Genomic DNA, 25,387 nt, shown 5'->3' with positions numbered 1-25,387 from the left:
AAATATGCTAAATAAAAGCCTAAAATTCTCAAGTTCCCATCAAGGTGCCAGATGTAATGATTGCATTTGATTGAATCCAGTCTCTCTCAATGACACAAAGCCCAACAGCACAACACTTTTGCTTGGATAAACAGAACTGGGAATGACAAAGCAAGCCTCCCCTAGTTTGGCTAAAGTATCCACCACATTCAGGCCAGAAAAACACACATGCTATACAAATAAATAAAACTGACTGCATTTCATGACCAACTTTTTGTGTGCTAATTACTTTTTTCTTTGGGTCCTCAGAACCAACTGGTTGGCCTGCAAAATCATGCTTACTTTGAAGTATTTTAAACCAGGATTCATTTAATTATACATAAAGACACAATCATGATATTGATGGTGTGGCCTTGTAACTTTGGCACTACAAAGGGTCTCGTGTCTGGTATGAAGAAGCATGAGGGTTTTCGCTAATAGCTACAAATGTGCTCACTATGCTTTAACATTTCACTGAATTGAGGTCATTCTTCTTCATTAAAGTGGTCTGCACTGCACTCAAACATACCACACACCAGTCAATGGGAAACTTAAACATCTAGCAGGGATGGTAGTGCGCTTGTGAAAGTAAGTTGTGCAGCTATAAACATACTGAAACATGGAGCCAGTGATCTCTCCTCACCATTTTGTATTTGAATTTCTCTCTGGAATTTTGTCACACCTCTTTATACCAAGTTGGTCAAACAAATCAGCAGAGTTAAGAGTCTGAAAACACCAGTTTGAGCTTTTTCCCTGCGTCTACCCACAGCTAAGTGAATACACAGAGACAGAGCTTTCCTTCAGTCAGGTTGTGTGGCTAACAGGCAAGTCTTGGTGGGTACAATGTGCTGCCCTTGGCTTGGTGGGTACAGTGGGTCCCAAAACAGGCCCTCCTCAGTGTAAAATTCCCTCGTCAGCCATCATGGCAGCAGACCAACTACATTCCCTTGGATTACAGAAATATTTGGACAAACTTCAATATTATTTAAGGCCTCACCATAATAATTTTTCTCTTATGAAACAGAAAAGGGTCATTTGGACTGACTTGTAAAATGCTACAGATCTGAGTAGAGTTTGCATGGATCTCTATGAGACCCTAACAGAATTGGATTTTGGAAACTCCTAATAATCACAACACTACTTGTCCAATTACTACTAGTGTTTGGTCATTTCACATTCTTAAAATGAATTTGATCCATTCCTCTGCATTATTTGTAGTTGGCTAACATCTTAACAGTATGGTTTTTAACCTATTGAGAGTGATGAGAGTTGCATGTTTAACTTGTATTTGAAAGTAACAGAAAACATCAATCAATGACATTGAAAGTAAACAAGTTAACCAGCTTAAATGCAAAACACTCAATCTCACACATCAAAATGGGTTAAACCATAGTGGATTTCTTCTTGACTTTGTACAGAAATAAACCTCCGATCCTAGAGTGCTCAGTAGTGCACAAAACTATGCACATGCACCGTTTGACTGAGGCCGTGCCCTGCAACAGGATTTAAGTCAGTATATTTTGGCATGCAATAATCATTAAAAAAAATAGCAGAAACCGGTTTATATAGATTATTCAATTATGATTTTTCCTTTTTTTTTTTCAATCAAAATAACTTGACATTTTAAGTGCAATTGGAGGGTAGCGTTTGAGCCCCAAGCAGCTGCTTAGATTGCTTATGCCTTGGACCAGCTCGGGCTCTGTGGCAAAAGTGAAATGGTTGTTTTTCAGCTTTGTCTCCTGTAGTTTGACAGGTCAGTAGATGACTTAAGATGCAATGCATCCCTGCGCCATCATTTCTGTCTCCTGCTCCCCTCAACTTTAATCGTGATAGATTAAATATCTTAAAAGAGTGCTATTCAAACAGAATTTAAATTAAGGCTGTAGAACTGCCAGCCTTTCTCTCTGCCACTGGGACAGACTGGAGAAAATCAGACCAAGGAGGATTTGAGGTGCTTTTAATTAGCCATTGTTCTTAATAGCAAGCTCTTTTTACGAATGACTGATTTACTTTAGAGAAGCATCTGGTTTGTGTTTGTCTTGCATCTTGTTTTGGGAATGTGAACCCCCTCACCTCCAAACTCAACATTAACTTGAACACGATCCTGTTTTGTGGGCACATGTATTATACTTCGGTGGACAAAACATGCCGCTGTAAAGGCTATGTGGATTCATGGCAGTCATTCAGGGTGTTTTATTTTTCTCAAACATAAGAGCGCTGTTGTTTTTCACAGACTGCTGATAAATGTATAGACTGTCACTGCTGACTGAGCAGGACTTAAGCCAGATGTAACCTTTTCATTCCTTCCCATATCTGAAATATAAATGCAGGACAATCGTAGCAGGAATTTTTACAAGATTTTTGCTGCTTTAACTCTTCTGTATTCAGCCCTTGCCACTCATTTTTTCCCCTTACTTCCCCGTCTTTCCCCCTGTGTGTGGGTAGCCTCAGGTTGCTGAGGTTAGGTTAAACAAGCCACCATCAAAGCCATATCACCACTACGGGTCGGAAGAGGGTCAGAGCGCAGCAGAGAGTGCGGTTTGAGGCCCCTACTGGAGGGCACAACTGCCAACCAGCCGAGCACTGCTGCCCTGCACGGTTACAAAAGCAACAGCTATATTATGCTGGGTTTCTCTCAGAGCACACACCAAGAACAGCTGTCTGCGTATCCACACCAAATTACTGAGCAAAGCTCCCTGTTTCCCAGCAAAGTAAGCAAGAGAGGCGTTTTCCACAGGCAAGGAGAAAAAATGAAAGTAAAGATTAGTAGGGTGTTGAGGTGCCTAAAGGTCCCTTGTGTTGATGGCCAATAATCTGAAAATTGCATATCTTTTATGTATCTGGCATCTGTTTGTCTGAAAAGTCCATAGTAGCCTTTTTGTTTCAGTCCTTTGAACCACTGGACATTTTACGTTCTTCCCATCCATCCCCAATATTCCTCCAGAAGCTTATGAAGAAAGCACGGGCTCATTTAAAGGGTCATTAGCACTAATCCTTCAAAACAATGAGGAAGCAGAAACAATGTGCTCCCCAGTCTTCTGGCGCTCTCTGGGAATAAAGACCTCTTGTCTGATCCACAGATGTATTGAAGACACCTGTTATATCAGGCTACATGATATAAATAAATGACTCAGTGGAAATGAAGAGTTCATTGAAATGACATGAAATATTATTTAGACTTTTTCTCAAGGGGTTTCATGAAATTAGCGAGATTCATTTAAAATCACAAAGTGGAGGAAAGTTGGAAGTAGTGGCTGCAACGGAAAACAGACCCAGAAGCCAGCTACATAATAACTTTCAGATTTCATAATCTGTGCTTGTCTTGTGTTACTGTTTGAAGTGCCTGTTAGATTGCCTGCATGCAACAATATTTGGAACTGGATGATCTGAGCCCCTCACCTGCTGCCCGTCATTCCCAAGTTTGCATGAAATCGAAAGTCTGGATAAATCTTTTCAAGCATGTTTAAAACAAAATGCTCATAAGTAAGCATGTGTGAAAACACACATTCAGTTCATTCTTCACATTTAATCTTGACAAGCAGCAGTAATTTAATTGGGTGTTCCCAGTTATGAAGCTCTGGCATGAATTTGTATTCTACATATTTCATAAAAAAAAAAAAAACATCTTAAAAATCTTTTTACTGGTCTTGTCACATAGCTTCAGCTTCCAGTGACGTTGATTTGAGAAAGTCAAGGTTTTAGGGTGTGACTTTAATGAATACTTGCTTTGCTCTGATGACAGGACACATTTAGATGGATGGCTGTCAAATGATCTAAAATTAACACTTAACAGAAATTCTTTTGCTTGAAAGCCAACTTCATATGACCTGGTGAGGGAACGCGGTCAGGTGAAACTAAGTTGGAGTAGAGTTGGCTCAAAGAAAGAAAGGGAAGGGGTTATTTTGCCTCGACATCTACGGCTTGCATCCTATTGGTTGTTCTGTTGCGCTAAATTAGCCCTGCAATCTCAGTCCTTTTAGACAGTATAGCTATTGATTCCACTGTAGCTAACCACATCGGCACCACAAGGTTTGAATCAGACACCACAATGAACCTTCTTGTCTGTTTTCTCTGGGTCGCATGAAGAGGCTATTGCTTGGAATCATTGGCATGTAAAATTGAATTTGCACTGGGTGCTAACATTACACTCGCTGGCCGGCTGGCTTGCGGCTGATTTCAGGTCAAGCACAGCACACAGACAGAAACGGAACCTTGAGTTTAGCCAATATGTGGCTTAAATCTATTGTTTCTGGAAAGCTTTTGAGTTGTCCCAGGAGGACTTGGGCCCTCATGGCAAGAGATTGTGTTTTTGTGGGAGTGTTTTGATTTTCTGCGCGCTACCATATGTTTGCAGTGCATGACACACTAAACACAAACCACTCTACAAAGTTCTGTGCACTCCACAACCCTGCACTGGAGGGGTGTTTGTCCAAACAGTGCCAATGTTTGCACACGGCTGTCACGATGACTAGGCTGACTGGCTTGCAGACGCCGCTCATCTGAAACAGGACAGACCGTGCTCCTCAATCCCTGTAAGTCTGGCTATCACATCTAACAGCTTACCAATGGTGCAAAGGAGAAACTGTATGAGAACTAGGTAATAAAACTCATCTCCCAGATTTCCCCATGTTTTTGAGAGGATGATAGATAGCTGGGAGATGCTGAGGAGGAAGTCTTATGGAGAGCCATCTGTTTGATGGATCAGCGTGGGTGTAATAAATTACGGATGCAGGCAATTCCTGAGAGTTTCCATTTGGACTAAAACATTGTCATAGAGCACCGTATGTTTGGCTGATTATTCAGAAGACTTTTGCATGATGTGTTTTTCTATCAACCTGAAAAACACTTGTTAGCTACAGGAGATAATCCTCCTTCCTGCAGAGATTAAAGCTGCTATGGATCAAATCACAGTTTTGGAGATATAAACAACTGCCTTGTCAACCTTCAGATACTTTTAACACTTTCCCTACCATTATTCACCGCAAGTTTTCATCTGTGTTGGCTTAGAGTTGTGACTCTTGATTTGTTTTTTCTTTTGTGGAAATGAGGGTAAGGACAGAGCCACCCAGTGGGGTTTGGCCAGGCCCAGGTGTCACAGACCTGCCATTTGTTTTCAGGCCATTAACTCAGAATAGGGAGCTGTATGGTGCCTCTCAGTGGGACTGCTGTCCATAAGGCGCTTTTTTATCAAGCAATGATGGAGTCTTCATCTTCACAGCATCATGGCTCATTTCACAGCCATAAGCTGTTCTCAGAGGTGTGTTATTGTTGCTGGAAGTTACCTGTTAAAGATGTAATGTATGCATTTATATTTACTGTTCTCCATAATTTTTAATCGTGGACTAGAATAAAAGAGAAATGTTTGGAATTTCGTCAGCTATTCCCTCCGCTTGGTGACATCCCAGTAAGTCTGCTGTAGAGTTGTTGCATTTAGGATATGTAGAGTTTTTCATGATCAACCATGACTTTGTGAGAATGAGGCTTTAAAGTGATGATTTAGTGCTAATCTGTGGTTGGTGACAGTGGTATCAGGGTTAATGTAGCGGAACCCCCTCTCCGCCTCCAGTGCCTGAACCCCGCCCCCCAAAGGCACTTTGTCATGCTCGACTCACCGGTGGGGGGTAACTTTTGAGTGACCGATAGAAGGTGGACTATGATTGGCTCCCACAGGAGAGCAGCTGTGAGTGTTTGAGTTCAAACAACCAATGGCGTAATCTCAGCACAGTTAGTTGAACAACAGCTCTGCTGTGGAGATGGAGAGTTTCCGTGGGTGAGCGTGTGTTTAGATGGAAACAGTGAAAAACAGTAGAAGGTTCAAGGGTATTGTGAGAAAAGCACCAAAAATGATGTGATTCATGGGATTGAGAGGTGAGCTTTGTTTTTCTCCATTAAATCCATTGTTGTTGTTCTGATCAGTTTGTTACTTTTCCTTTTCTTCTTTAAGTTTAGGACAAAGTGATTGAGGTTTCTACAATAATGGTTTCATTTGGCACAAAATATGCAAGAACTGTTCAGTTAGTTTTCTTAGTGAACCATCAAAAGCTAAAGCTCAGAAAAATCTCTCTTGGCTTCCCTGTAAAGTGTCGGGATTGAGGTTTTCTGACCAGATTCTCTCATTTGGTCTTCCTATATGCAGTCTGTCCTTTTTCTTATATATAACTTGTTAATTGCCCACATTGTCCTAGTTTCATTTTTTGTTGTAATGTCTAAATCTGTTTTATCTCATTTCCCCTTTTAGTCGACCAAGGCTACGAGAGCTGCACGGGTGTGAGTGAGTGGCCTGGCTGGTCCTCTTCTCACTCCCATCTCTCCATTAATCCTCCCATCAACCCCTCCTGTGGTCTGCTGTGGAGGGCACCATGCTGATTCACTGGCTGTGCTGGTTGGCCCTGTTGTTTCTGGATTGGACACCAGGCAGCTGGGCCTTCACCACCACCAGGGCTCAGGGCCACAAGGGTCGTGTCGCGAGGGACCGCAGGAACATCCGGCCCAACATCATCCTTATCATGACGGATGACCAGGATGTTGAATTGGGTGAGGCTGACAACCTTCCTGCTCCTCCTGGAATTCTCTTTTATCTTTTTATTTTGCCTAATTTAAAAAAAAAACAAAACATTTCCCTGTTTTATTGAAAGTGTCTTTGTCTTTGTGGCTGCTTGAATCAGGATTTATATGTTGTCTTTAAGTACATTAAATATTAAATACAGTCCATAAACCAGACCTCAGTAGCCATCTGGTCTTTTTAACTGCTGCACTATAATTACTTTTCCTCAGAGAAAATTGAATCTGATGGGATTTTACAGCAACTCAAATGGACTGGATTAACTTTGTACTCATGGAAATAAATGATTTTGTTTGTTTTTCTTTTAAAATAAAAGCTATAATGTATGTAATGTGTGTCTCTATATTGGTACAGGCAGTTAAACAGTGCATGAAAAAAGGTTTTAATTTAACAGTAAAGCACTAATCATCTGGCTTCATTCTCCAGGTTCACTCCAGGTGATGAATAAAACCCGTAAAATAATGGAAGATGGTGGCATGACTTTCTCCAATGCCTTTGTGACCACACCCATGTGCTGCCCGTCACGATCATCCATGTTAACCGGCAAATACGTCCACAACCACAACACCTACACCAACAACGAGAACTGCTCCTCCCCATCCTGGCAAGCTCAGCATGAGCCCCGTTCCTTTGCCGTCTACCTCAACAACACCGGCTACAGGACAGGTAGGTGAAGGTGGCACATCTGTACCATGTTGATGTATATTTTTCACAAGAAGTATTTGAGAGCTAGAGGTGTTTACATTGGGTTTATATGTATTCTGAACCCTCTCACTTCTTATCAACATATTGTAGCCTATCTTGTATTTAAACTCTAAATGTGCATTTTAAGGAAAATTGTAACTTTTCTACAACTCAGCCTGACTTTGCATACAAGGCCACTTTTATGTCTGATCTCTGTGGGAATGATTGGACTGGATTGGAATCACTGAACTAGGCAGCTCAGTGGGGTCCTGTAGGTTGCGGTACACCCTGAGGTGTTCAGGTTTATGCAGTACACTACAATTAGGTTGGGCAGTGATCCAGTTTGTTTGTTTTAAAGGAGAGAAAGAGACTAGCAAAAGCTAAGCATCTCACACACACGGACAAATAAGGTCAAAGAATTAAAGAGAAACAGAAAATTGAAGATCCAAGACTCCATATTTAATTAATTCCTCCATTCTCTCTTCTCCCCAGCCTTCTTTGGCAAGTATCTCAATGAGTACAATGGCAGCTACATCCCACCTGGGTGGCGTGAATGGGTTGGATTGATAAAAAATTCCCGCTTCTATAATTACACTGTCTGTCGGAATGGTTACAAGGAGAAACACGGTGCTGACTACGCCAAGGTATGTGTTGTCATGATTTCTTATTAATTTGTTTTAGGTTTATGGCTTATTATAAAGACGTGGCCTAACAAATTACAGGTTCCATACACTTATAAATGCACACAGCAAAGCTGTCTTTACTTATCACCGTATTGTGATTCAGGCTCGCAGGAATTTCTGCCATGAGAATTAAAGGGTATGGGCTGAGATGAGGTGGCGTCTCCTCTTTTTGCAGCATCCTTTCATTATGAAACACCTCTCCTCATTTAGACAGTGTAAAATTTAATCATTTTTATGAGAAGCAAAAGTCACTTGAGATAAGTACCATCCTGTTGTTGTTTTTGTCTCTCAAACTGTCTGCATTTTCAGTTCAATTCAGCTTTATTTGAATGATGCTAATTCAAAACAAATTAGTCTTGAGGTAATTCAGACATCAGTTCAAGGAAATTCATTGTGATCCAGTTAGTAATAATACAAGCCAATTCATTTAAGAAATTAATAGCCTAGCTAAAGGTTGTGTCAGATCAATTAAATCCCCGTCTTGAGCATGCATGGCTTGGTGGGCGACAGCTGAGAGAAAAAAAAAAAAAGAAAATTCTGCTTTTAATCAGGAAGGAAAACCTCCGGCAGAACCCTGCTCAGGGAGAGTGGCCATCTGCAGTGAAGAGGACCGGGCAGAGGGCTCAAAAAGGGTCCCTGCTTTTAGCCAGGGAGACCTGCCAATACAAGCCAATACTTTCACAAATTTACACACCCAAAATAGAGAGCATAGAGATGGAAAAAAGGGAGGAAGGGCTCAGTGAATCATGGGATGTCCTTCAGCAGTCTAAGCCAATGGCATAACTAAGGGATGGCTAAATTTAAGATTTATCAAAAAGGAAAGTTTTAAGCCTAATCTTGAAGGCAGAAGAGGTGCCAGCCTTCTGAAGCCAAAAGTGGGAGCCTGTTACATAATAAAGGGGGCCTGATGACCAAAGGCTTTGCCTCCCATTCTGCTCCTCCAGACTCTGGGAACCACAACTAATCCTGGAGTCTGAGAGCATAGTGCTCTGTTGTGAATACATGGAACTATGAAATCTAGGCAATGCAGTTTCAATGGAGATCTTTATATACTGAGGTAAAGAATTTTAAATTCTACATTAGATTGAACAGGGAGCCAATGAAGAGAAGCTGAAGTGGGAGAAATAAGATGTCTCCTCCTAGTTCTCGTCTGAACCCTCGCTGCAGCGTTTTGGAGCACTTGGGGACTTTTCATGGCATATTTGGGACATCCTAAATCTCTCATCTCTATGTAGTTTGACATTTTGTGCTATTATACAACAATACTAAAGAAAAGGAAATATAACTTAGAGAATTTCAGCCTCAGGAGACAAACACTGTTTTAGCTGTCCAATCAGCCGTCTGTTGTTGTGCTGGACCTCATCGGTCATCAATCTTTCAGAAATGTTTTTGGAAGAGCTGTCAGTTTGTTTTCACAGCTCAGTGCCAATATCTTCCCAGGTTGTGCAGTCCTGTGTACACAAATCAATGCCAAGGTCTGGCCAAAAAGATGGGCAAACAAATGTTTCGACTGGAGTTCTTCTGCCAACTTGGACTGAGGTGTAAAAATTACCCACAAGCTGTGGCCAGGGTGTTTACATGGCACAGGCTTGGTCAGCAGATTGTGGTTTAAAACCAAATGGACACATTGTTTGCTATTTACAACTAAAAACCCACCTGCCAACATTAGGAGGACCACAGCTCCTCGCTAGACTCAGTCAGAGGGAGATGTTCAGCGTATTCAGTGCTGGATTTTGCAGCTGGCACATCACATATCTGCATGTAGAATAGAAATTTCCTCAGTGATTTAATTAAATACCATCTGATTTTCCATCTGTAAGAAGGGTTCATTTAAGTTAAAGGGCCAAATACCTTTCTGAAAGATTTAGTTTGAAAGATATTGTTCATGCACTTTTATTTAATTCAAATTCCATGACACTAATGCAACAGCCATAAAAGCAGGCACGTTAACAAGCCAGATGTGATATATTGATGTCATCAGTGCCAAAAGCAAATTCTTCCTCATTATCCCTCGTGTACAAAAGTGATAAATTCAACACAATTACACCCTGCTGCACTGATGACCTGTGGGTTATCATAAAATCTTAAGTGTAAAAATCACAAATTACTATTTCGAACTTTTACGCGCAAATTCTTTTTGTGTGTGCAGCAAATGACTACACTGCAGCAAAAGGGGGAAAGTGATACTCATCACCTCCCTGATTATTTTATAGCTGCTGGCCAAGCTTTCTTCATGACACTGTCACTTCCATTTGACCTGCCAGAGCCCTTGGCACCAGTGGCTCAGGTTTTAGGTGCTGGCACAGTTTGTGGCAGCACTTTGCCCATGTGCACATAATCATCAGCCTGCATTGGCATGTTCAACCACCAGGCCATTAAAGCTGCTCTGACTTTATTGGAAAGGGAAAAAATTCACTATTAATAGAGCTGAGGTGAATCAGCCAAACCCACTTCTGACATTTCAGGGAAATCACCCTTTTACCCTTCCATTCTCAGCCTGGCACTCCTTCCAGGCAACAGCATTATATGCTAAAATAGCAGGTAGAATTCATAATCTACTTTTGGAAACTTGGAAAATGTGCACTTTAATACAGGGTGTTACCTACTGTACACCTAAAAAATAAAAACAGACTCCACCTTGCATGGAATACAGGTTTGGACAAAATGCCACACCTTTGAGGTGTGTGTATGTGTGTGTGTGTGACAAAGCACATTTCCTGAGCCTAAATCCTCAACAATCCTCAAGTTTCATTCATTCACCTCTTTCTTTGCCCAAGCCACTAAATTTTAAAAAGAAACAGCACTCAGAGTTGTAAGGAAATGTGTCACGATTCACTTCAGCTTTGCCGAAGGCGTGTATCTTTTTAAAATGTTGTCCTCAGTTGCGAGCAGCATTGTCATTAAAGTAAAATGGACCGGCTTGAAGCTAAGTACCAGAAACAGAATGAAAAGCTCATAGAGGAGAAGAGGGTGGGAGCTGTCATAACAACATACCATTTGAAAGCGCCAAGCTTCCCTCACCATCAAGTGGTGTCACATTCAATAGTGCAGAGATTCACTGATGGGGCAACAGCCCATATACTGTATACACATGCACACAGAGACTCAACACACACTCATTCACACACAAACCGGCAGCCTGCCAGCTGTTGACTCGACAGATTGGTACTGTAGTGTACTCAATGCCCCCATTTCATATCCCTGCTGGCTCCTCTTAATTTATTTGAAAATGACTGGATGAGGAAAAGCAACATGGCACAGCGATTGCACTGCAAATGAGTTTTATCAAAGCTTTTGCTGTTAAGTATGTTTTCCCTTCACTTTCACCTTTTTCAGATGTTTCCAAATGTGAGTTCTAGCCTTTCAGTTCTGAGGAAATGTTTCTCTCTTTTTTTTTTTCTTTCTCAAAGGATTATTTTACCGACCTGATCACCAACGACAGCATCAACTTTTTCCTGAATTCCAAGAAGTCATACCCGCACCGTCCTGTGTTGATGGTCATCAGCCATGCTGCTCCTCACGGCCCAGAAGATTCAGCTCCGCAGTATGCAGAGCACTTCCCAAATGCTTCACAGCATATGTAAGTAATTCACATCCTTGCTGCATCGTATATGCTCAAACACGGACACCCCTGTCCCTGTGAAGTAATTAGGTTCCATATTTGAGTTCAGATATTGACACCCAATTGAATTTTTGTCATTAGGTGTGCCTAACATAGCATTGGTGGACATTCCCTTTCCTCCCCAAAGACGACAGGTTGCTTGGAAGCTGCACTGGGCTGATGACGTGGCAGGCGTGAAATCAAAATGATTTATCATCCTAGAATAGCAGGGGTACATGGAGCAGATCAGAGTTGGCTTTTTGACATAGCAAGGTGCTGATGCCAAGTGAACAGTTGCCTCCCATAAGTCTCATCTCTATTAGCTGAGGCGACTGACACTTGGTCGTCCCATTGGGACTGCACCACACAACCTCAAGGCGAGGCCTCCAAAAGGCTCCAATGATGTTTCACTCAATTGGATTTCGGCTCCGAAGTGAAATGAAGTGCTTTCAGTGTGCCTTCCTGTCACCTCCCACCCCTCTTATATATATTTTTTTTTATTTTATCCTATCTGTCGATCGATCATTTATCTCCCCATGCAGATTTAGTTTTGAAATCCCAACTCAGTTTACTCAAGCCTTCCTTTCTGTCCCGTGCAATTCACAAAGGACTTCCTGACCCTGTCCACATCAATCAGTAGTTTCTCCCTACGGCTCCTGGGACGCGAGGAATGCATTGTGTGCTTAAGAACACCCTTCGTGACATTATTAATTTATTTTTAGCCGTAGTGAAGGGGGTGGAACTGGGGCCCACTGTGACTACAGCGGTTGCCCTAGTGACTTTGTGTAGGTGCTGTGTGTGTGTGTGTGTGTGTGTGTGTGTGTGTGTGTGTGTGTGTGTGTGTGTGTGTGTGTGTGTGTGTGTGTGTGTGTGTGTGTGTGTGTGTGTGTGTGTGTGTGTGTGTGTGTGTGTGTGTGTGTGTGTGTGTGTGTGTGTGATGTGGTGAGGTTACTATGGAGTGCACAGGTGGCTGGCATGGGTGAGTGTTTGCTTGCTTTTTTTTTCCATTATAAGATGCTAGAAAGTCCTTCATTCAGACAAGATTATAGTTTGAATTTAAGAGCATCTACTTGATACTTCTGCTCTATATCCATGTTATGGATGCTACATATAGCCAACATGGACTCCACTCAGGGGTGGGAAGAGACTGCATGGCAGTATAGGAGGAGGAGGAGCTTCATAAATCAAGCGAGCGTCTGTACTTTTGACAGCAACAATAGCAGGGGAGGGCTTGAAGTTGATGTCATTAAGATTCCTCACTGAAGGTGTTTTTGCCCAGTTTTTCAGATGAAAGTAAAGCAGTGATCTGTTTTTAAATAGTATTGATTTGATGTGGCGGCTCAATTGCATGTCGCTTAATAGCAGGGAAGGATTGGAGTAATTCGGGTTCTAACTCAAGCAAATTGCTTTGGGGAAAGCCAGTAATCTTCACATGGGATGCGTCTGTGCTAAGTTTCGTCAAATCAGGAGATGGAGCTCTGGGGTGATCAGTGCTGCTGTAATCCAGTCCTGATACAAAAAAACCCAGACCTATATGTGACAGGTGGCAGGTGTGACCTCTCCTATGGACTGGCTTCATTCCACTGACCTCAGCATTCCTGGTTCCCTGGTGCACAGGGCCCCATGCCTTGGTGGCCCATTGCCCAGAAACAGGTCTCTTTGTGGGGCTTATTAGACCGCCTGCTAAGTGGGTGAACAGTTCACCCTTTTCACAAAGCAGCCCTGAGGAGATGAGGACAGAAAGCAGCTCAGTGAGTGAGAGCAAAGCAGATCTCATGGCAGGTCTTCATTAAGTATCAAAGTTTTGATACCCTCGGTTACTTATACACAAGTGAAACCTAGCTCGTTTTGAGTGACTTGCTATAACGGAGGACAGATTACTGCAGTGCTATGTTAACTATTTTTTTTAACAATTTACCTTTCAAACCCAAAAACCTTTCAGGCTCGAAGTCCTAAGTATTTTCTATCTCTCCGCCTTACCACCAGGTGAACAGCTTCTGTTGTTTCTCCACAAATAAGACTGTTTCTCCCTGCCTTCCTGCTGTCTATGCCCTCTTGTTATTCTCCCATTTCAAATGACCATGACTTATTGAGTTTTTGGTCCAGAGGTTGTAGCAAACTTGACTTTGGAGCCTATTATTTTCATAAGCATGTGCCAACCCTCAAGCGACTTGTCTGTGCCAAGAGCGCAGTCGAGTGAGGAGACTCTCGTCTCTGTGTGAGAGGAGAGATTGTCGGAGAGGCGTGTGGAAAAACAGCGAAAGGTGCAGGCTGTGGAGTATTAAGACATTTCCGTCAACAAACAGAGCAATTATTGATGCATGTGGACAACTGTGGCACCTGTTGCTGGTTGCAGTTTGTGAAAAGTAGCAGACAGGTGTTTTTTAGCCTCTTGTATGTGCTATGATAACACATATGTCAACAAACTGTCATCCTTCCATGAGAGTTCATGATGTACCTAGTATGTATGTACACTCTATCAAACAAATGCAGTACTTTTTGCAAATATCTCTTTTTTTGTGTGTATGTGTGCCTTATTAGTACCCCTAGTTACAACTATGCCCCAAGTATTGACAAACATTGGATCATGAAGTACACGGGCCCAATGAAACCAATCCACATGGAGTTCACCAACTTCCTGCATCGGAAAAGGCTGCAGACACTCCTGTCTGTGGATGACTCTGTGCAGAGGGTAAGAATATGTAATAATTACTTTATATTTAATAACATGAATGTGTTTGTTTAGTGAAAAATGCACTCCTCATTGTTGCATACTTTGCACAGGTGTATGACATGCTAAAGCAAACTGGAGAGCTGGACAACACTTACGTCATCTATACAGCAGACCACGGCTACCACATTGGCCAGTTTGGATTAGTCAAGGGGAAATCAATGCCTTATGATTTTGATATCCGTGTGCCCTTCTTCCTAAGAGGACCCAATGTGGAGCCTGGAGCAGTGTGAGTAACAGCTGAGATCATCAGCTTGTGAGTTGCATTGTTCCTACAATGCACAAGTTGGAGAATGCGCCATTCACCGCTCATGTCACTGTTTTCTTTCTCCAGTCATTTTGTTTTCACGGTTCTTCCTTTTCATTATTGCTACGCAAGATTTTACTGAACTCTGTGTACTTCTTCAGAAACCATAATCTGGTGCTGAATATCGACTTGGCTCCAACTATCCTTCATATTGCCGGACTGGACACACCCCCAGACATGGATGGAAAGTCCATCCTTAAGCTGCTGGAACAAGAACGGACTGGCAACAGGTTTGTGTGGATCCATCATGCTGTAATGCCTGTTTTAAACAATAAGTGCACAGTGTGCATGTTCTATGCAACATTTCTCTTCATTGACTGTTGCTGAGCATATGCAAATTTCCAAAGCAATTCTCTAACCGAGCATCGAATGAGTTCATGGCAATTTGAGTTCCTTCTTTACTAAGTTTCCTTAGAATTTGTTAACAAACCGGATGTGTTTCTTCACAAAATTGTCAGCTGTCCTTCTATTGTTGATATATACCAAACAAAAAAAAAACACTTTCAGGGAAGCAGAAATATCTGAAATAATCCTTTAATACACTGCTCCACAAGGTTTTGAGCTTGCTTTGATCAAGTACCATAATCTGGGCTGGCTTTGTACGTGACACGCGGGAGAGTTGATAGACCATCTGAATTCTATAAACTTGGTCCGTTTTTGTTTTCCCAGATTCAAACCCAACCGGAAACCCAAAGTCTGGAGAGACACATTCCTGGTGGAGCGAGGGTAAGCTGGGGTTCTTCATTCCCCATCCACACCACAGGCACAGACATATCCTCATTGTTGCAATGCATCGTGTGACACATAAACCTGACAAAACTTTCAAATGAACCCAAAATGTTCTAGGTTCAGTACATGATCCCTATTGAAGCAACACAGCTGCTTCTCAGAGTTATTTGTTATCTGAGAGACATTTCCTGACCGCAGTCACCTCAGAAAGCAGTGATGGTGAAGGAGATTGAAGTGTTCAAAGTTGTTTGGTAAAGCTATAAATGGCTGTCAAATTATTACTGTTCACTCTGGGGGGGGGGGGGGGGGGGGGGATGCTGACACACATTTAACCAGGTCATTTACTGGGAAAACAAGACACGTCTTTGTGTTCTCAAGGGGCCTTGCAAGTATTGACTGCATTATCGTTCCCCTAAACAGGACTTAGCCTGCAGAAAGAATATACATTTCAGTAACTTAGCCGGGGTAGACGTATGCCAAATAAACAAGGGTATCCAAGCTCAGGATGATATTACTTAAGGAATGACTGGAAAACTCACACTTAATCCCACTCGCAGGACATGTCACCAGCTCCAGCGAAGAATGCAGCAGTCAGACCCCTCAAAGTCCTGTTTTCTTTGCAGAGAACACAAATGGATACAGCAAGTGCTTTGTTACAGTCACTTCTTAAATATAACCTCTCCTCTACCAGGAAAATGACACCTCTGATCTTTGAGGGGGGAGCATTGACAGACAAGTGCCCTATGGAATTAGATTTGTCCCAGAATCTCCAAGAAGAAGAAACTGCAAACAAAACTACTCAATTTAACCAAATAACAGCCTAATAGTTTTCATGATGATTGATCATTTTTGATTTTGAGATAATTTATTTTACTTAAGTTTTGATTGTTGTTTTTTGGTTGAGTTTTAAAAAGTTTTGCTTGGAGATTCTGGGACAAATCTAATTTCATAGTGCCCATGACAAAAGGAAATGGGAACATTGATTCTGGATAAAGCCAGTTTATGGCAGAAACGGTGGTAATTACCTCCACCAAGGAGGTTATGTTTTTACCGTTACTGTTTATGTTTGTGTTCAAGATAACTCAAGAAGTTATGGACAGATTTTCATGAAATTTTCAGAAGTTGTTGGAAATGTGAAAAGTAAGAACAAATCTAATTTTGGTGGTGATCCGGATCACCATTTGGATTCAGGAACTTCTTAAATTATTTTTCAACATTGTGACATAGGGCCATTTTCAACATTTGTGCACGTAACTCCAACAAAAATGGTCGGTGCACTTAGGAAAAAAATTCAGGGCAAGCTTCCAACAGGTTGTAAAATACATCGAAGACGATCCAGGTAAAGGAATCATTCTGGATACTATGTTCCAGAATATGAAAAAATAGGGAACCTTTGGGATTTTCATCATAGGAACAGAACAAATAATTACAATATGGGGAGAACTGTGGCCGTAATATGTCACATGTTCTTACATCATTTTCTTCCCTGTCAATTTCTGTGTGTTAGCTGAGGCATCCCATCTCCTGTCCACTAATTTGCTCTTTTGCTGGTGAATGCATCAACATCTGCAGGCGTGTATTCAGAAGTGGAAGGGAAGCTCTATTTAACGCTGTTGCCAGGCGTGCAAATCAGTCTCCTCCTGGTGTAATACTAGTGTATGTACTCATGTATATGGAGACCTTTACTCTGAAAGGACTTTGGCTGATTGTTAATCCAAACTGTTTGTGAAGGCTGTCTGCCAAAACACTTGTAGCTAAATGCTGAGATTAGCCCTCCTAGACCTTGCGCTGTTACTCATCCACATACGTTTCTGCACAATTCTGTCTTGGGCCATGTGATGGGCTCTGTGATTTAATACCCTCACATGACCTTTACAGTACAGCCTCAGAGGCCGTGAGACACTCCACAATAGCTGGAACTGGCAATGTTGTCCTAGAATCTCATCATCTACGTAATGCAGTCGTCAGGGAGTGACATCAACAACTGTTGGCTCTTTAAGTCAAGAGTACAGCCAAGACAGTGTGTGAACATTTTGGGGTTTTTTTTTTGGTTTTTTTTTCAGACGAGGAAATTGAATAATCTTTCTAGAGACGAGTTCTTCTGTGCCTCCTTGTCGCCCTGTTAGTGCTTCTCTGGCATTTCAGACATGTTGGCAGAGTTGGGGACAGAGTAAGTGACCAGGGGGCTTGGCACTGCTCGAGTAGAAACTGAGCCAGTCCTTGTTGTGGTGGCTGTGGCATAGAGAGGTGCACCTGAAGCTTTTGCCAAGATGAGGTCAAACTGTCTGGAGTAAAGCTGAGCTCCATGCCTTAATCTTTATGTACACAAATAAGTATCATATCTTTTCATTGTCAAGATCCCGACCCTTCAGGGTTATCCACCGGAGAGTCACAACACTCCAAGTTAACTCCTTTAACATATAATGAGCCCTTAAATAAGACAGTCTACCTCTTGTGTCTGTCTGCATGTTCTGTCTTGCAGAAAGATCCTGAGAAAGAAGGATGATCCTATGAGCACTCAACACACCAACAGCCTTCCAAAGTACAAGAAGGTCAGAGAGACTTGCCAGCAGGCTGAATACCAGACTCCATGTGAACAGCCTGGACAGGTAAAAGAAAAAAAAAAAAAAACTTAATTTTTTACAAAAGTGCACATCCTTTCTCTGCCACCCTATTTCTGAACAATAATGAATGTCGCTTCAAAGTGACCTCTGCTGCCTGTTGAAGAATTCTGCAAAGCCACAAGTGAAACAGCCATTTACAAGAGCATCACTCGGTTTCTAATGGGTCTCTTTTGTGCTGTTTTGTGGTCCATTAATTTGTGGGTACTTTCCTTTCATCTGTGGCCATTAATTTTCTGGCAGACTAACGGCCAGATGGTACAGTATGTGGCCTTGGAGCAGACAGGCCAGAGCGCAATACAAATTGTTACAAATTTCAGGTAGTGTTAAATGACAGGCAGTCTCTGAGGGTCTAACTAATGCAGTCCAGATCCCTTTTATGACCACATAAGTGTGTGTGTATGTAACAATCATTTATTAAAGACAGCAACAGAGCAATTTCGGTTGAACTCAGAATGTGTGTGGTGCATGCAATAGTGTCATGCAGTATTTCAGCTGTATGCAATATACCTTTTTAAAGTGACTGTGGAGGTGAAAGACGTTGTGAGATGCTTCCTGTGCTTGCTGTTCATGATTCAGCAGGCATTATCATCCTTTCTGCTCATAACAAATATAAAATCAAGAAGCATCTTGCAGAGTAAATGTTTGATTGTGAACCCAGATGGCTGTAAAATGACATTTGCTGGAAGCTATGCAAGCTTTTTAAGCAGCCGCGGTAACTCTGGCAGCAAACCATACTCTTGCAAACCACTCTTCTCCTTTGTTTCTCATGAATTTCTGCTGCTACAGTGGATGTTGCCGTACATGCATAGATTGCATCCAGTGTTGATGGGCTAGAGCACTTGCAATAGGGTAATAAAGAAAGCTGGAGATTGTTTCATTAGCCTGTAACAGTTCATGTTTTGCTCCCCTTTTTTTCATTTGTCTTTCCACCTTGCCTCATACTGACATAGATGCTTCGCAGGCCTGTAAGCTCCTACAGAAGAAACCTGATCCGTCTAAGTCCTCTTTGTTTGGATCCTTGTTCCCACACTTAGCCCTCATCAGCTGCATCACATTCTCGACATGCTTATTCTGTTTCCTACAGGGCCTAACCAGCCGCAGCTCTCACAGCAATGTACCACAGAATTTTCCTTTCCTGTTGGAAAAAGTGTTGAAAGATGCGAAGGATGTGGGAAGTGTATTTACCGATAACATACTTAGCTTTGAAAGTACTCTGTGTAAGCGTGATGGGGTTTCCTCTCTGATTTACAGACACTAGACAAGCCTAGTTCATCTCATGTGGTGTTTTTATTTTCCTGCTTTTAAAATGTTTTCCCCCAATCGGCAAGATACGTCTGATTCGTCCATCATCATTTCTCTTTCTTTAGAAACTTTTTTTTGGTGCCTTTCACACCAAGTTGTAGGAGACATTCTGAAAGATAAGATGATGTACATTTTGCCTGGTTTTGTGCTTGCTTTACAACATCATTTTGCTTTGGTTGTTGCTGACAGAGGTGGCACTGTGTAGAGGAGATCACGGGGAAGTGGAGGATACAGAAATGTAAAGGTGGCTCGAAGGAGGGCTCCAGAAAGAGGGCTCGCAGCCTGAAGCCCCGCAGCAGTTATGACAACAGGGAGAAGTCCTGTGACTGTGAAGAGACTGCATACAAACCATCCAGGAGTGACCGCCGTGCCCAGCGTCAGCTCGCGTCCTCAGCTGGCCAGCGTGAGTGTACATATACTTATGCATGAATCCACTGTCATGTAAATAATACAGACGTGCTTGGTTATGTTTGTTGCATTTTATTTAATCATATAAACTTGGCTTCACTCTGCTTCTGTTGCACATTTACTTATTATTGCATATTATCAAAAGGATAAATGTTAAGTTGCAGGTGGAGAAAAAAAGTCTGTCAAAGTGTAGGGCTGAATTTTCTGTAATTGGTATTAGTGCTCAAAAGAGATGGAGATTTGTGTTTAAAAAAGAAAAAAAAAAAAAAAAGCTAAGACAACTTGACTGAGTTATTTTGCTTTCTGCCAGAATTGTGTTCTTAAATAGTTTGACACCCTCTAGTGTTCCTCTGATGAAATGCAGCTCCAGAGTGAACATGTACCGCTTGACAGCTGCTGTTTTTGATGCTGTTTCACTTAAGTCTCTTGTTTTTTAACAGGTTATCACCCTCGTTTTGTCCACACACGGCCTGCCAGGTCTCTGTCTGTGGAGTTTGAAGGTCAGATTTATGACATTGACCTGCAAGCAGATGACCAATCAGCCATCCGTCGCAGAGTCATCTCAAAGCGTCACTACAACACAGAGGATGCAGACTTTGACTGGGGATCTGATGATGGTTCAGAGGAGATGCTGGCAGATGATACCAATGCCGTGGGATATCCCAACTCTGTGAAAGTTACCCATAAGTAAGAAATCCATGCTGGTTAGTGTGTGGATGCTCATCCAGTTGTCTCATTAACAGAAAATGACTTCCTTTCTTTCTTTTTTGTTTCTTGCATTGCTTTCAGATGTTACATCTTGATGAATGACAGCGTCCACTGTGAGAGAGAAATCTACCAGTCCTCCAAGGCCTGGAAGGATCACAAGAGCTTGGTAGACCAGGAGGTGAGCATGAATTCACTTCAAGTCTTGTTTGCATTTAATCACTGGTAAATGTTCATTTGTGCCATTGCTTTAAATCATTTCTTTTTCTCTTTTTTAATTTAGATTGAAGCACTTCAAGACAAAATCAAGAACCTCCGAGAAGTCCGGGGCCACCTGAAGAGGACGCGACCAGACGAGTGTGACTGTGGGAAGAGGTTAGTCCGTTATATTTCACTTTGAAAATGAATCCTTTTGATAATTTTATAAACACTTAAAGTCATTTTTAGTTTTTTTAAAGCCTCGTGTGAAACACTTGGAGTGCACGGACAAAAAATTGCCTTCCACGCCCTTAGTCTTTTTCTCTGTTTATAAAACCAGCTATTATAGCAAAGGACACAGAAACAAAGCTGAAAAATTGAAGAGCAGGAATGATCGACTCCATCCGTTTAAGTGAGTTTCATTTCCCCTTTGATTATACGTGCACAATCATAACATCTGTAACTGCCTTGGAGTTTGCAGATAGTATTTAGCTATTTGTTCGTGTGTGGAACTGTTGCACCACATCTGCATGGTTTCTGCATGCCTGGTTATGACTTCCTACAGATGATCAGTCCATGAAGGCTATGTGTAGTGTGATGTGTTGCTTGTGACCCTTAACACTTCCAGGTGTCTGAAACAAGCATGTTATTTATACACTTTCTTTTGACATTTGGTCCCTGAATAGAGTTTAAATGACAAAGCAGATGTTTGGCTGTGGATCTGTTTTATGTGTGTCTCTGGAAGTGATTGAGTTGCATGGAGAGATGGAATGATTCAACAAGAGGGTAAATCAGTCAGCCTCTCAAACACAGCGATCAACTTGCACCAGGAAACACTGGGAACCGATTACGCCAATAAAAAGCAGCTGGCTTGAGCTGTACTGCTGCGAGTTCAGACAGGGAGGAAGACGGCTGGAATGTCATCCCAGAGAAAATTGGACATAGTGAGAGCTTAAACATAAAAGTAAACAGGCTGTCATATCCTGGCATGGGCGATGCCTTCTGGAAGTCCCCACTAGTTCATCCATTACTGCAGTTACTGGCACCAGAAGAGCACTGGGCTGGATGACATGTTTGCATCACACTTTGAGAAGTTCTGTCATGTTTTTGTCTAACAGGGAGGCCGCACAGGAAATCGATGGGAAGACCCAGTTGTACAATGAGATCCGCAGGAGGAAGAAGGAAAGAAAGGAGAAGAAGCGACAGAGGAAAGGGGACGACTGCAGCCTGCCAGGCCTAACGTGCTTCACTCATAACAATGACCACTGGCAGACTGCTCCCTTCTGGACATGTGTGTATATTCAACTCAGAACTCTCAATTCCCCTTAACGGCAGATAAGAGCATTCCTGTGTCAGTCACTATTTGAAGCTGCTTTTTTCTTCTGTTTGCATCATTTCCAGTTCTCTGCTAAATTCACTCCACAGCTCGCTTTTATTTTTCTGTGTGAGAAGACCCACACTGACCACAATGACAATGTAAATTATTTTCTAGTGGGTGGATTCTGCGCATGCACCAGCTCCAACAACAACACTTACTGGTGTCTGAGAACCATCAACGAGACGCACAACACGCTCTTCTGCGAGTTTTCTACCGGCTTCCTGGAATACTTTGATCTCAACAGTGACCCCTACCAGGTGGGTGAAGATCTGTCTACAATCATTCAGCTGGCCGTGTATTCCTGCGTTGTCTTCCCAGAAATTTTTTTTAAATTTTATTGGCTAAATTGCATCCATATGTTTTGTCATCTTCAGTTATTTTGGAGGTTTTTATCTTTGAATATGTAGTTTATCCCTATACACACATGGTTTCCAACCAAGACAGTTGATTTTTGGCTGTTTTCCTTACATTTCGCTTCATATTAAAGACTTTATATTTTACTCTGTGCCATATTTGTAAAATTGCACACAGCTTTTTCCACACCATTTATTAAATAATAACTAAAGAAAAACTGTGTTGATGTATAGAATGTTTGACAGGATAATAGCGTTACAGTTGTGTATTTGCAAGTTGGTGCACTTTACCTGGTACTAGCATCACACTGCATTGGACATTATGTTTTAAAGGCAATGCGATGCCTGATATTTTGGAACTGTAAAGATTGTAATTGGTTATGAAAGCTGTATTTGACCTAGATGATAGTATAAACACAGTATCATTGTATCTGTGTGTGTGTGTGTGTGTGTGTGTGTCCCATTGTGTCTACAGTTGACTAACACAGTGAAAGAAGTGGATCAAGATGTCCTAAGGACACTCCATGGCCAACTCATGGAGATGAGGAGCTGTCAAGGGTACAAGCAGTGTAACCCTCGTCCTAAAGGCTTGGACACAGGTAAAAGAAAAAAAACACCTACTTCTAACCTGACTTCAACACACACTTTGAGGGTATGCTGATATGGACTGATGTGGGTTGTATTTGTAGCTCTTTGTCCACCAGTGACTGAAACAGATTTCTCTTACAGAAGAGTAAATTGTTTATGTGAGTAATAAAACTAAAAAAAAAAACAAAAGCCCCAAAAAGCAAAGCAAAACACTAAGCTGTGATCTGATGGATTATTTGTTAATAGTAGCACACAGTTTATTCTTCCTTCTACTTTGAGTCTGTTTCTGTCCGGGGTGGTGTGTGTTTGCATATATCTGCATGCTGCATGTGTTTGGGGGTGATCCATTCAGTGACATGCTGAAATTTCAGGTGGAGGTGATTAAATCTGTACTTTTCCTGTGTTGGTACATGTTTTTTTAATTTTTTTCTTTAAGCACAATTACAGACACACACATCTACCTCTCTTTCAGCCCAGCATAATCAACTCTGGATCCCCCCCCCCCCCCCCCCCACATTTACAAACAGATTTCCTTTAAAGTTTCGTACCAAAAAAGTATGGCTACATTTCAGTTGTGCGTCCTGGCCTTCTTCCCTCTTGTGAGTCACCGAGTGTTTAAGATATTATTTTGAGGATGCTGTCATTATTGCAGTTCAGTTCATTATTTTATTTGAGCCTGTCATGCATCACTGCTCTCATCAGCCATGAGATTTTTTTTTTAAGTACCACCCAGTGGTCCAAGAACCCTTAGGAGTAGACATCCGATTGATGGAGGTGGTTAATCAGTAATGTCACAGTGACGTCAGCCTGCAGTGTTTGTGTGTGGCATGAACTGGCCACGCTGTTTATGACTTGAGGATAAAACCTTCTTGTCTATAATTACTGGCTGGATAGAAAAGCACAGGAGTGGCCAAGTTGTGCTAAAAAACTGGCATGTTGAACCTGTCAAAAGAATGCCAACTTGTGTCACCAAACAGTCTAAAATGTCTTACTTGCGCTGGCTGCCCTTCGGCGGGTGCAATGCCAGTTCTGTCAACTAGTGAAATTGCTGTTGTGGCTCCATAAAGTAATGTTTTTGTTGGACAAATAGATTATTAAACTTAATTGTCTGATGAAATGGATTTAGCAGCTTCCATTTGCAAAGTGTGACTTAAACCTCATAATCACCTGACTGGATAATCTTGTATACTTTGCCTTGAAGGGGAAAACCAGTTGAACTTGCCACCCATCGAACTATTTTATTCTGAATCAGTTCTCACTTTTCCTCCCTATTTTCCTCTGTTTTGTATCCAGATCTTTCTTCTTCATTCCCTCTTCCAATCATCAATTAAATGCGTTTCTCCATAGCAAGTAGCGGCAGTGCATGAAGAACTCCTCAGTGTGACTGATCGATTTATATCCCCCTCCGCAGCCTTTTGAATCAAAGCATTAACAATCGATTGCTTTTATTTTTCTGATCAGGAGGTAAAGATGGAGGAAGCTATGAGCCACACAGGTATCCGCCAAGTTTGTTCCTCTTCAGTAGCTTTTTCTTTAACACCTGCACGGGCTGAACTGTCTCATTCCCAACTAATCCATCCATCCATGGAGTGCTGATGCTTGATCTGTGGCTGCATGCTGGGAACATGCTAACAAATCGTAACAGAACTTTTTTACTTCCCCACCTCTGCGCACACAGTCTGTCTTCACCTTTATCTGCTGTGTAATGTGAGTCTGCAGCTACTTGACAGTGTAATCAGCTGTTACGGCTTTTCCTGCCACTCCTTTATACAGTCTCTCGTGTTTTTAAAATAATGATCAGTTGATTTTATTCATCGGATATCACGGCTTCATGTAAATGCATTGATCTAAAGTGGTATAGAGAGATGCTGCGTATGTGTTGAGCTAAGATCAATCTGAGCTATCGAGTGCATGTGAATGACAGTGCATGGTGCTGTATCATCCCCCTCATGCATCTTTACGTGAAAGCTAAAGGAATAGATTGACAATTTGCAGAATAAGCTTCTGAGATGATTGATGCTGCTATCTGCATGGAGGTTGTGCAGCCAACAGACAGTTAGCCTAGCCTCCAAGACTTCCACATCTTCTGTTCAAGCTAAGAGGAAGCCAAGGGCTAAAGGAGTTTTAGTAGAGAGCAAAATGCTGCTATTTCTTGGCACTGAGAAATGAATTCTTAAAATTTCTGGGAACAGCTGAGGTTGACTTGCAGTTTTTCTGCTGTCTGTTAAGTTTAGCTAGTACCTCCTGGCTGAACGTTTTGATTTATTGGACAGATATCAGAGGAGTAACAGTCAGCTTATTTAACATTTGCAGAAGAAGAATGAGCTGATACGCACCTAAAATGTGAAACTATTCCTTTTAATAAATCAAATTCCATGTAATACCATCCATGTCCACGTGTAAGTCATTGCATCCTGTTCCAGTGTAACATTTCATTCAGAGTAGATCTCACATCCGCCCATGGACATTTGTTAACAGTAGAACGGACATGTCTACCCATACTGATCTCTGTATTT

General features: G+C 41.8%; 1 protein-coding gene across 5 annotated transcripts in view; it reads left to right on the top strand.

Moving 5' to 3' along the window:
- The window catches only part of sulf1 (sulfatase 1), a 33,468-nt gene that overhangs the window by 6,165 nt on the left and 1,916 nt on the right, over window positions 1-25,387 (top strand). For 2 of the 5 annotated variants that reach the window (XM_079260133.1, XM_079260132.1), the window contains exons 2-19: window positions 6,257-6,552; window positions 7,007-7,246; window positions 7,757-7,908; window positions 11,358-11,527; window positions 14,090-14,240; window positions 14,333-14,508; window positions 14,688-14,816; window positions 15,256-15,312; window positions 17,798-17,924; window positions 19,431-19,644; window positions 20,090-20,336; window positions 20,439-20,535; window positions 20,638-20,729; window positions 20,893-20,964; window positions 21,671-21,843; window positions 22,045-22,187; window positions 22,759-22,882; window positions 24,333-24,366. In XM_079260133.1, the coding sequence (XP_079116259.1) occupies window positions 6,378-6,552; window positions 7,007-7,246; window positions 7,757-7,908; window positions 11,358-11,527; window positions 14,090-14,240; window positions 14,333-14,508; window positions 14,688-14,816; window positions 15,256-15,312; window positions 17,798-17,924; window positions 19,431-19,644; window positions 20,090-20,336; window positions 20,439-20,535; window positions 20,638-20,729; window positions 20,893-20,964; window positions 21,671-21,843; window positions 22,045-22,187; window positions 22,759-22,882; window positions 24,333-24,366 (2,573 nt within the window). In that variant the 5' untranslated portion in view covers window positions 6,257-6,377. The remainder of the gene's footprint in view (window positions 1-6,256; window positions 6,553-7,006; window positions 7,247-7,756; window positions 7,909-11,357; window positions 11,528-14,089; window positions 14,241-14,332; window positions 14,509-14,687; window positions 14,817-15,255; window positions 15,313-17,797; window positions 17,925-19,430; window positions 19,645-20,089; window positions 20,337-20,438; window positions 20,536-20,637; window positions 20,730-20,892; window positions 20,965-21,670; window positions 21,844-22,044; window positions 22,188-22,758; window positions 22,883-24,332; window positions 24,367-25,387) is intronic. The other 3 variants (XM_079260130.1, XM_079260134.1, XM_079260131.1) reach the window with 3 other exon arrangements.

Source organism: Telmatherina bonti, assembly GCF_933228915.1.
Source record: "Telmatherina bonti genome assembly, chromosome: 20".
NCBI lineage: Eukaryota > Metazoa > Chordata > Actinopteri > Atheriniformes > Telmatherinidae > Telmatherina > Telmatherina bonti.
This window is presented reverse-complemented; position numbering and strand designations above follow the sequence as displayed.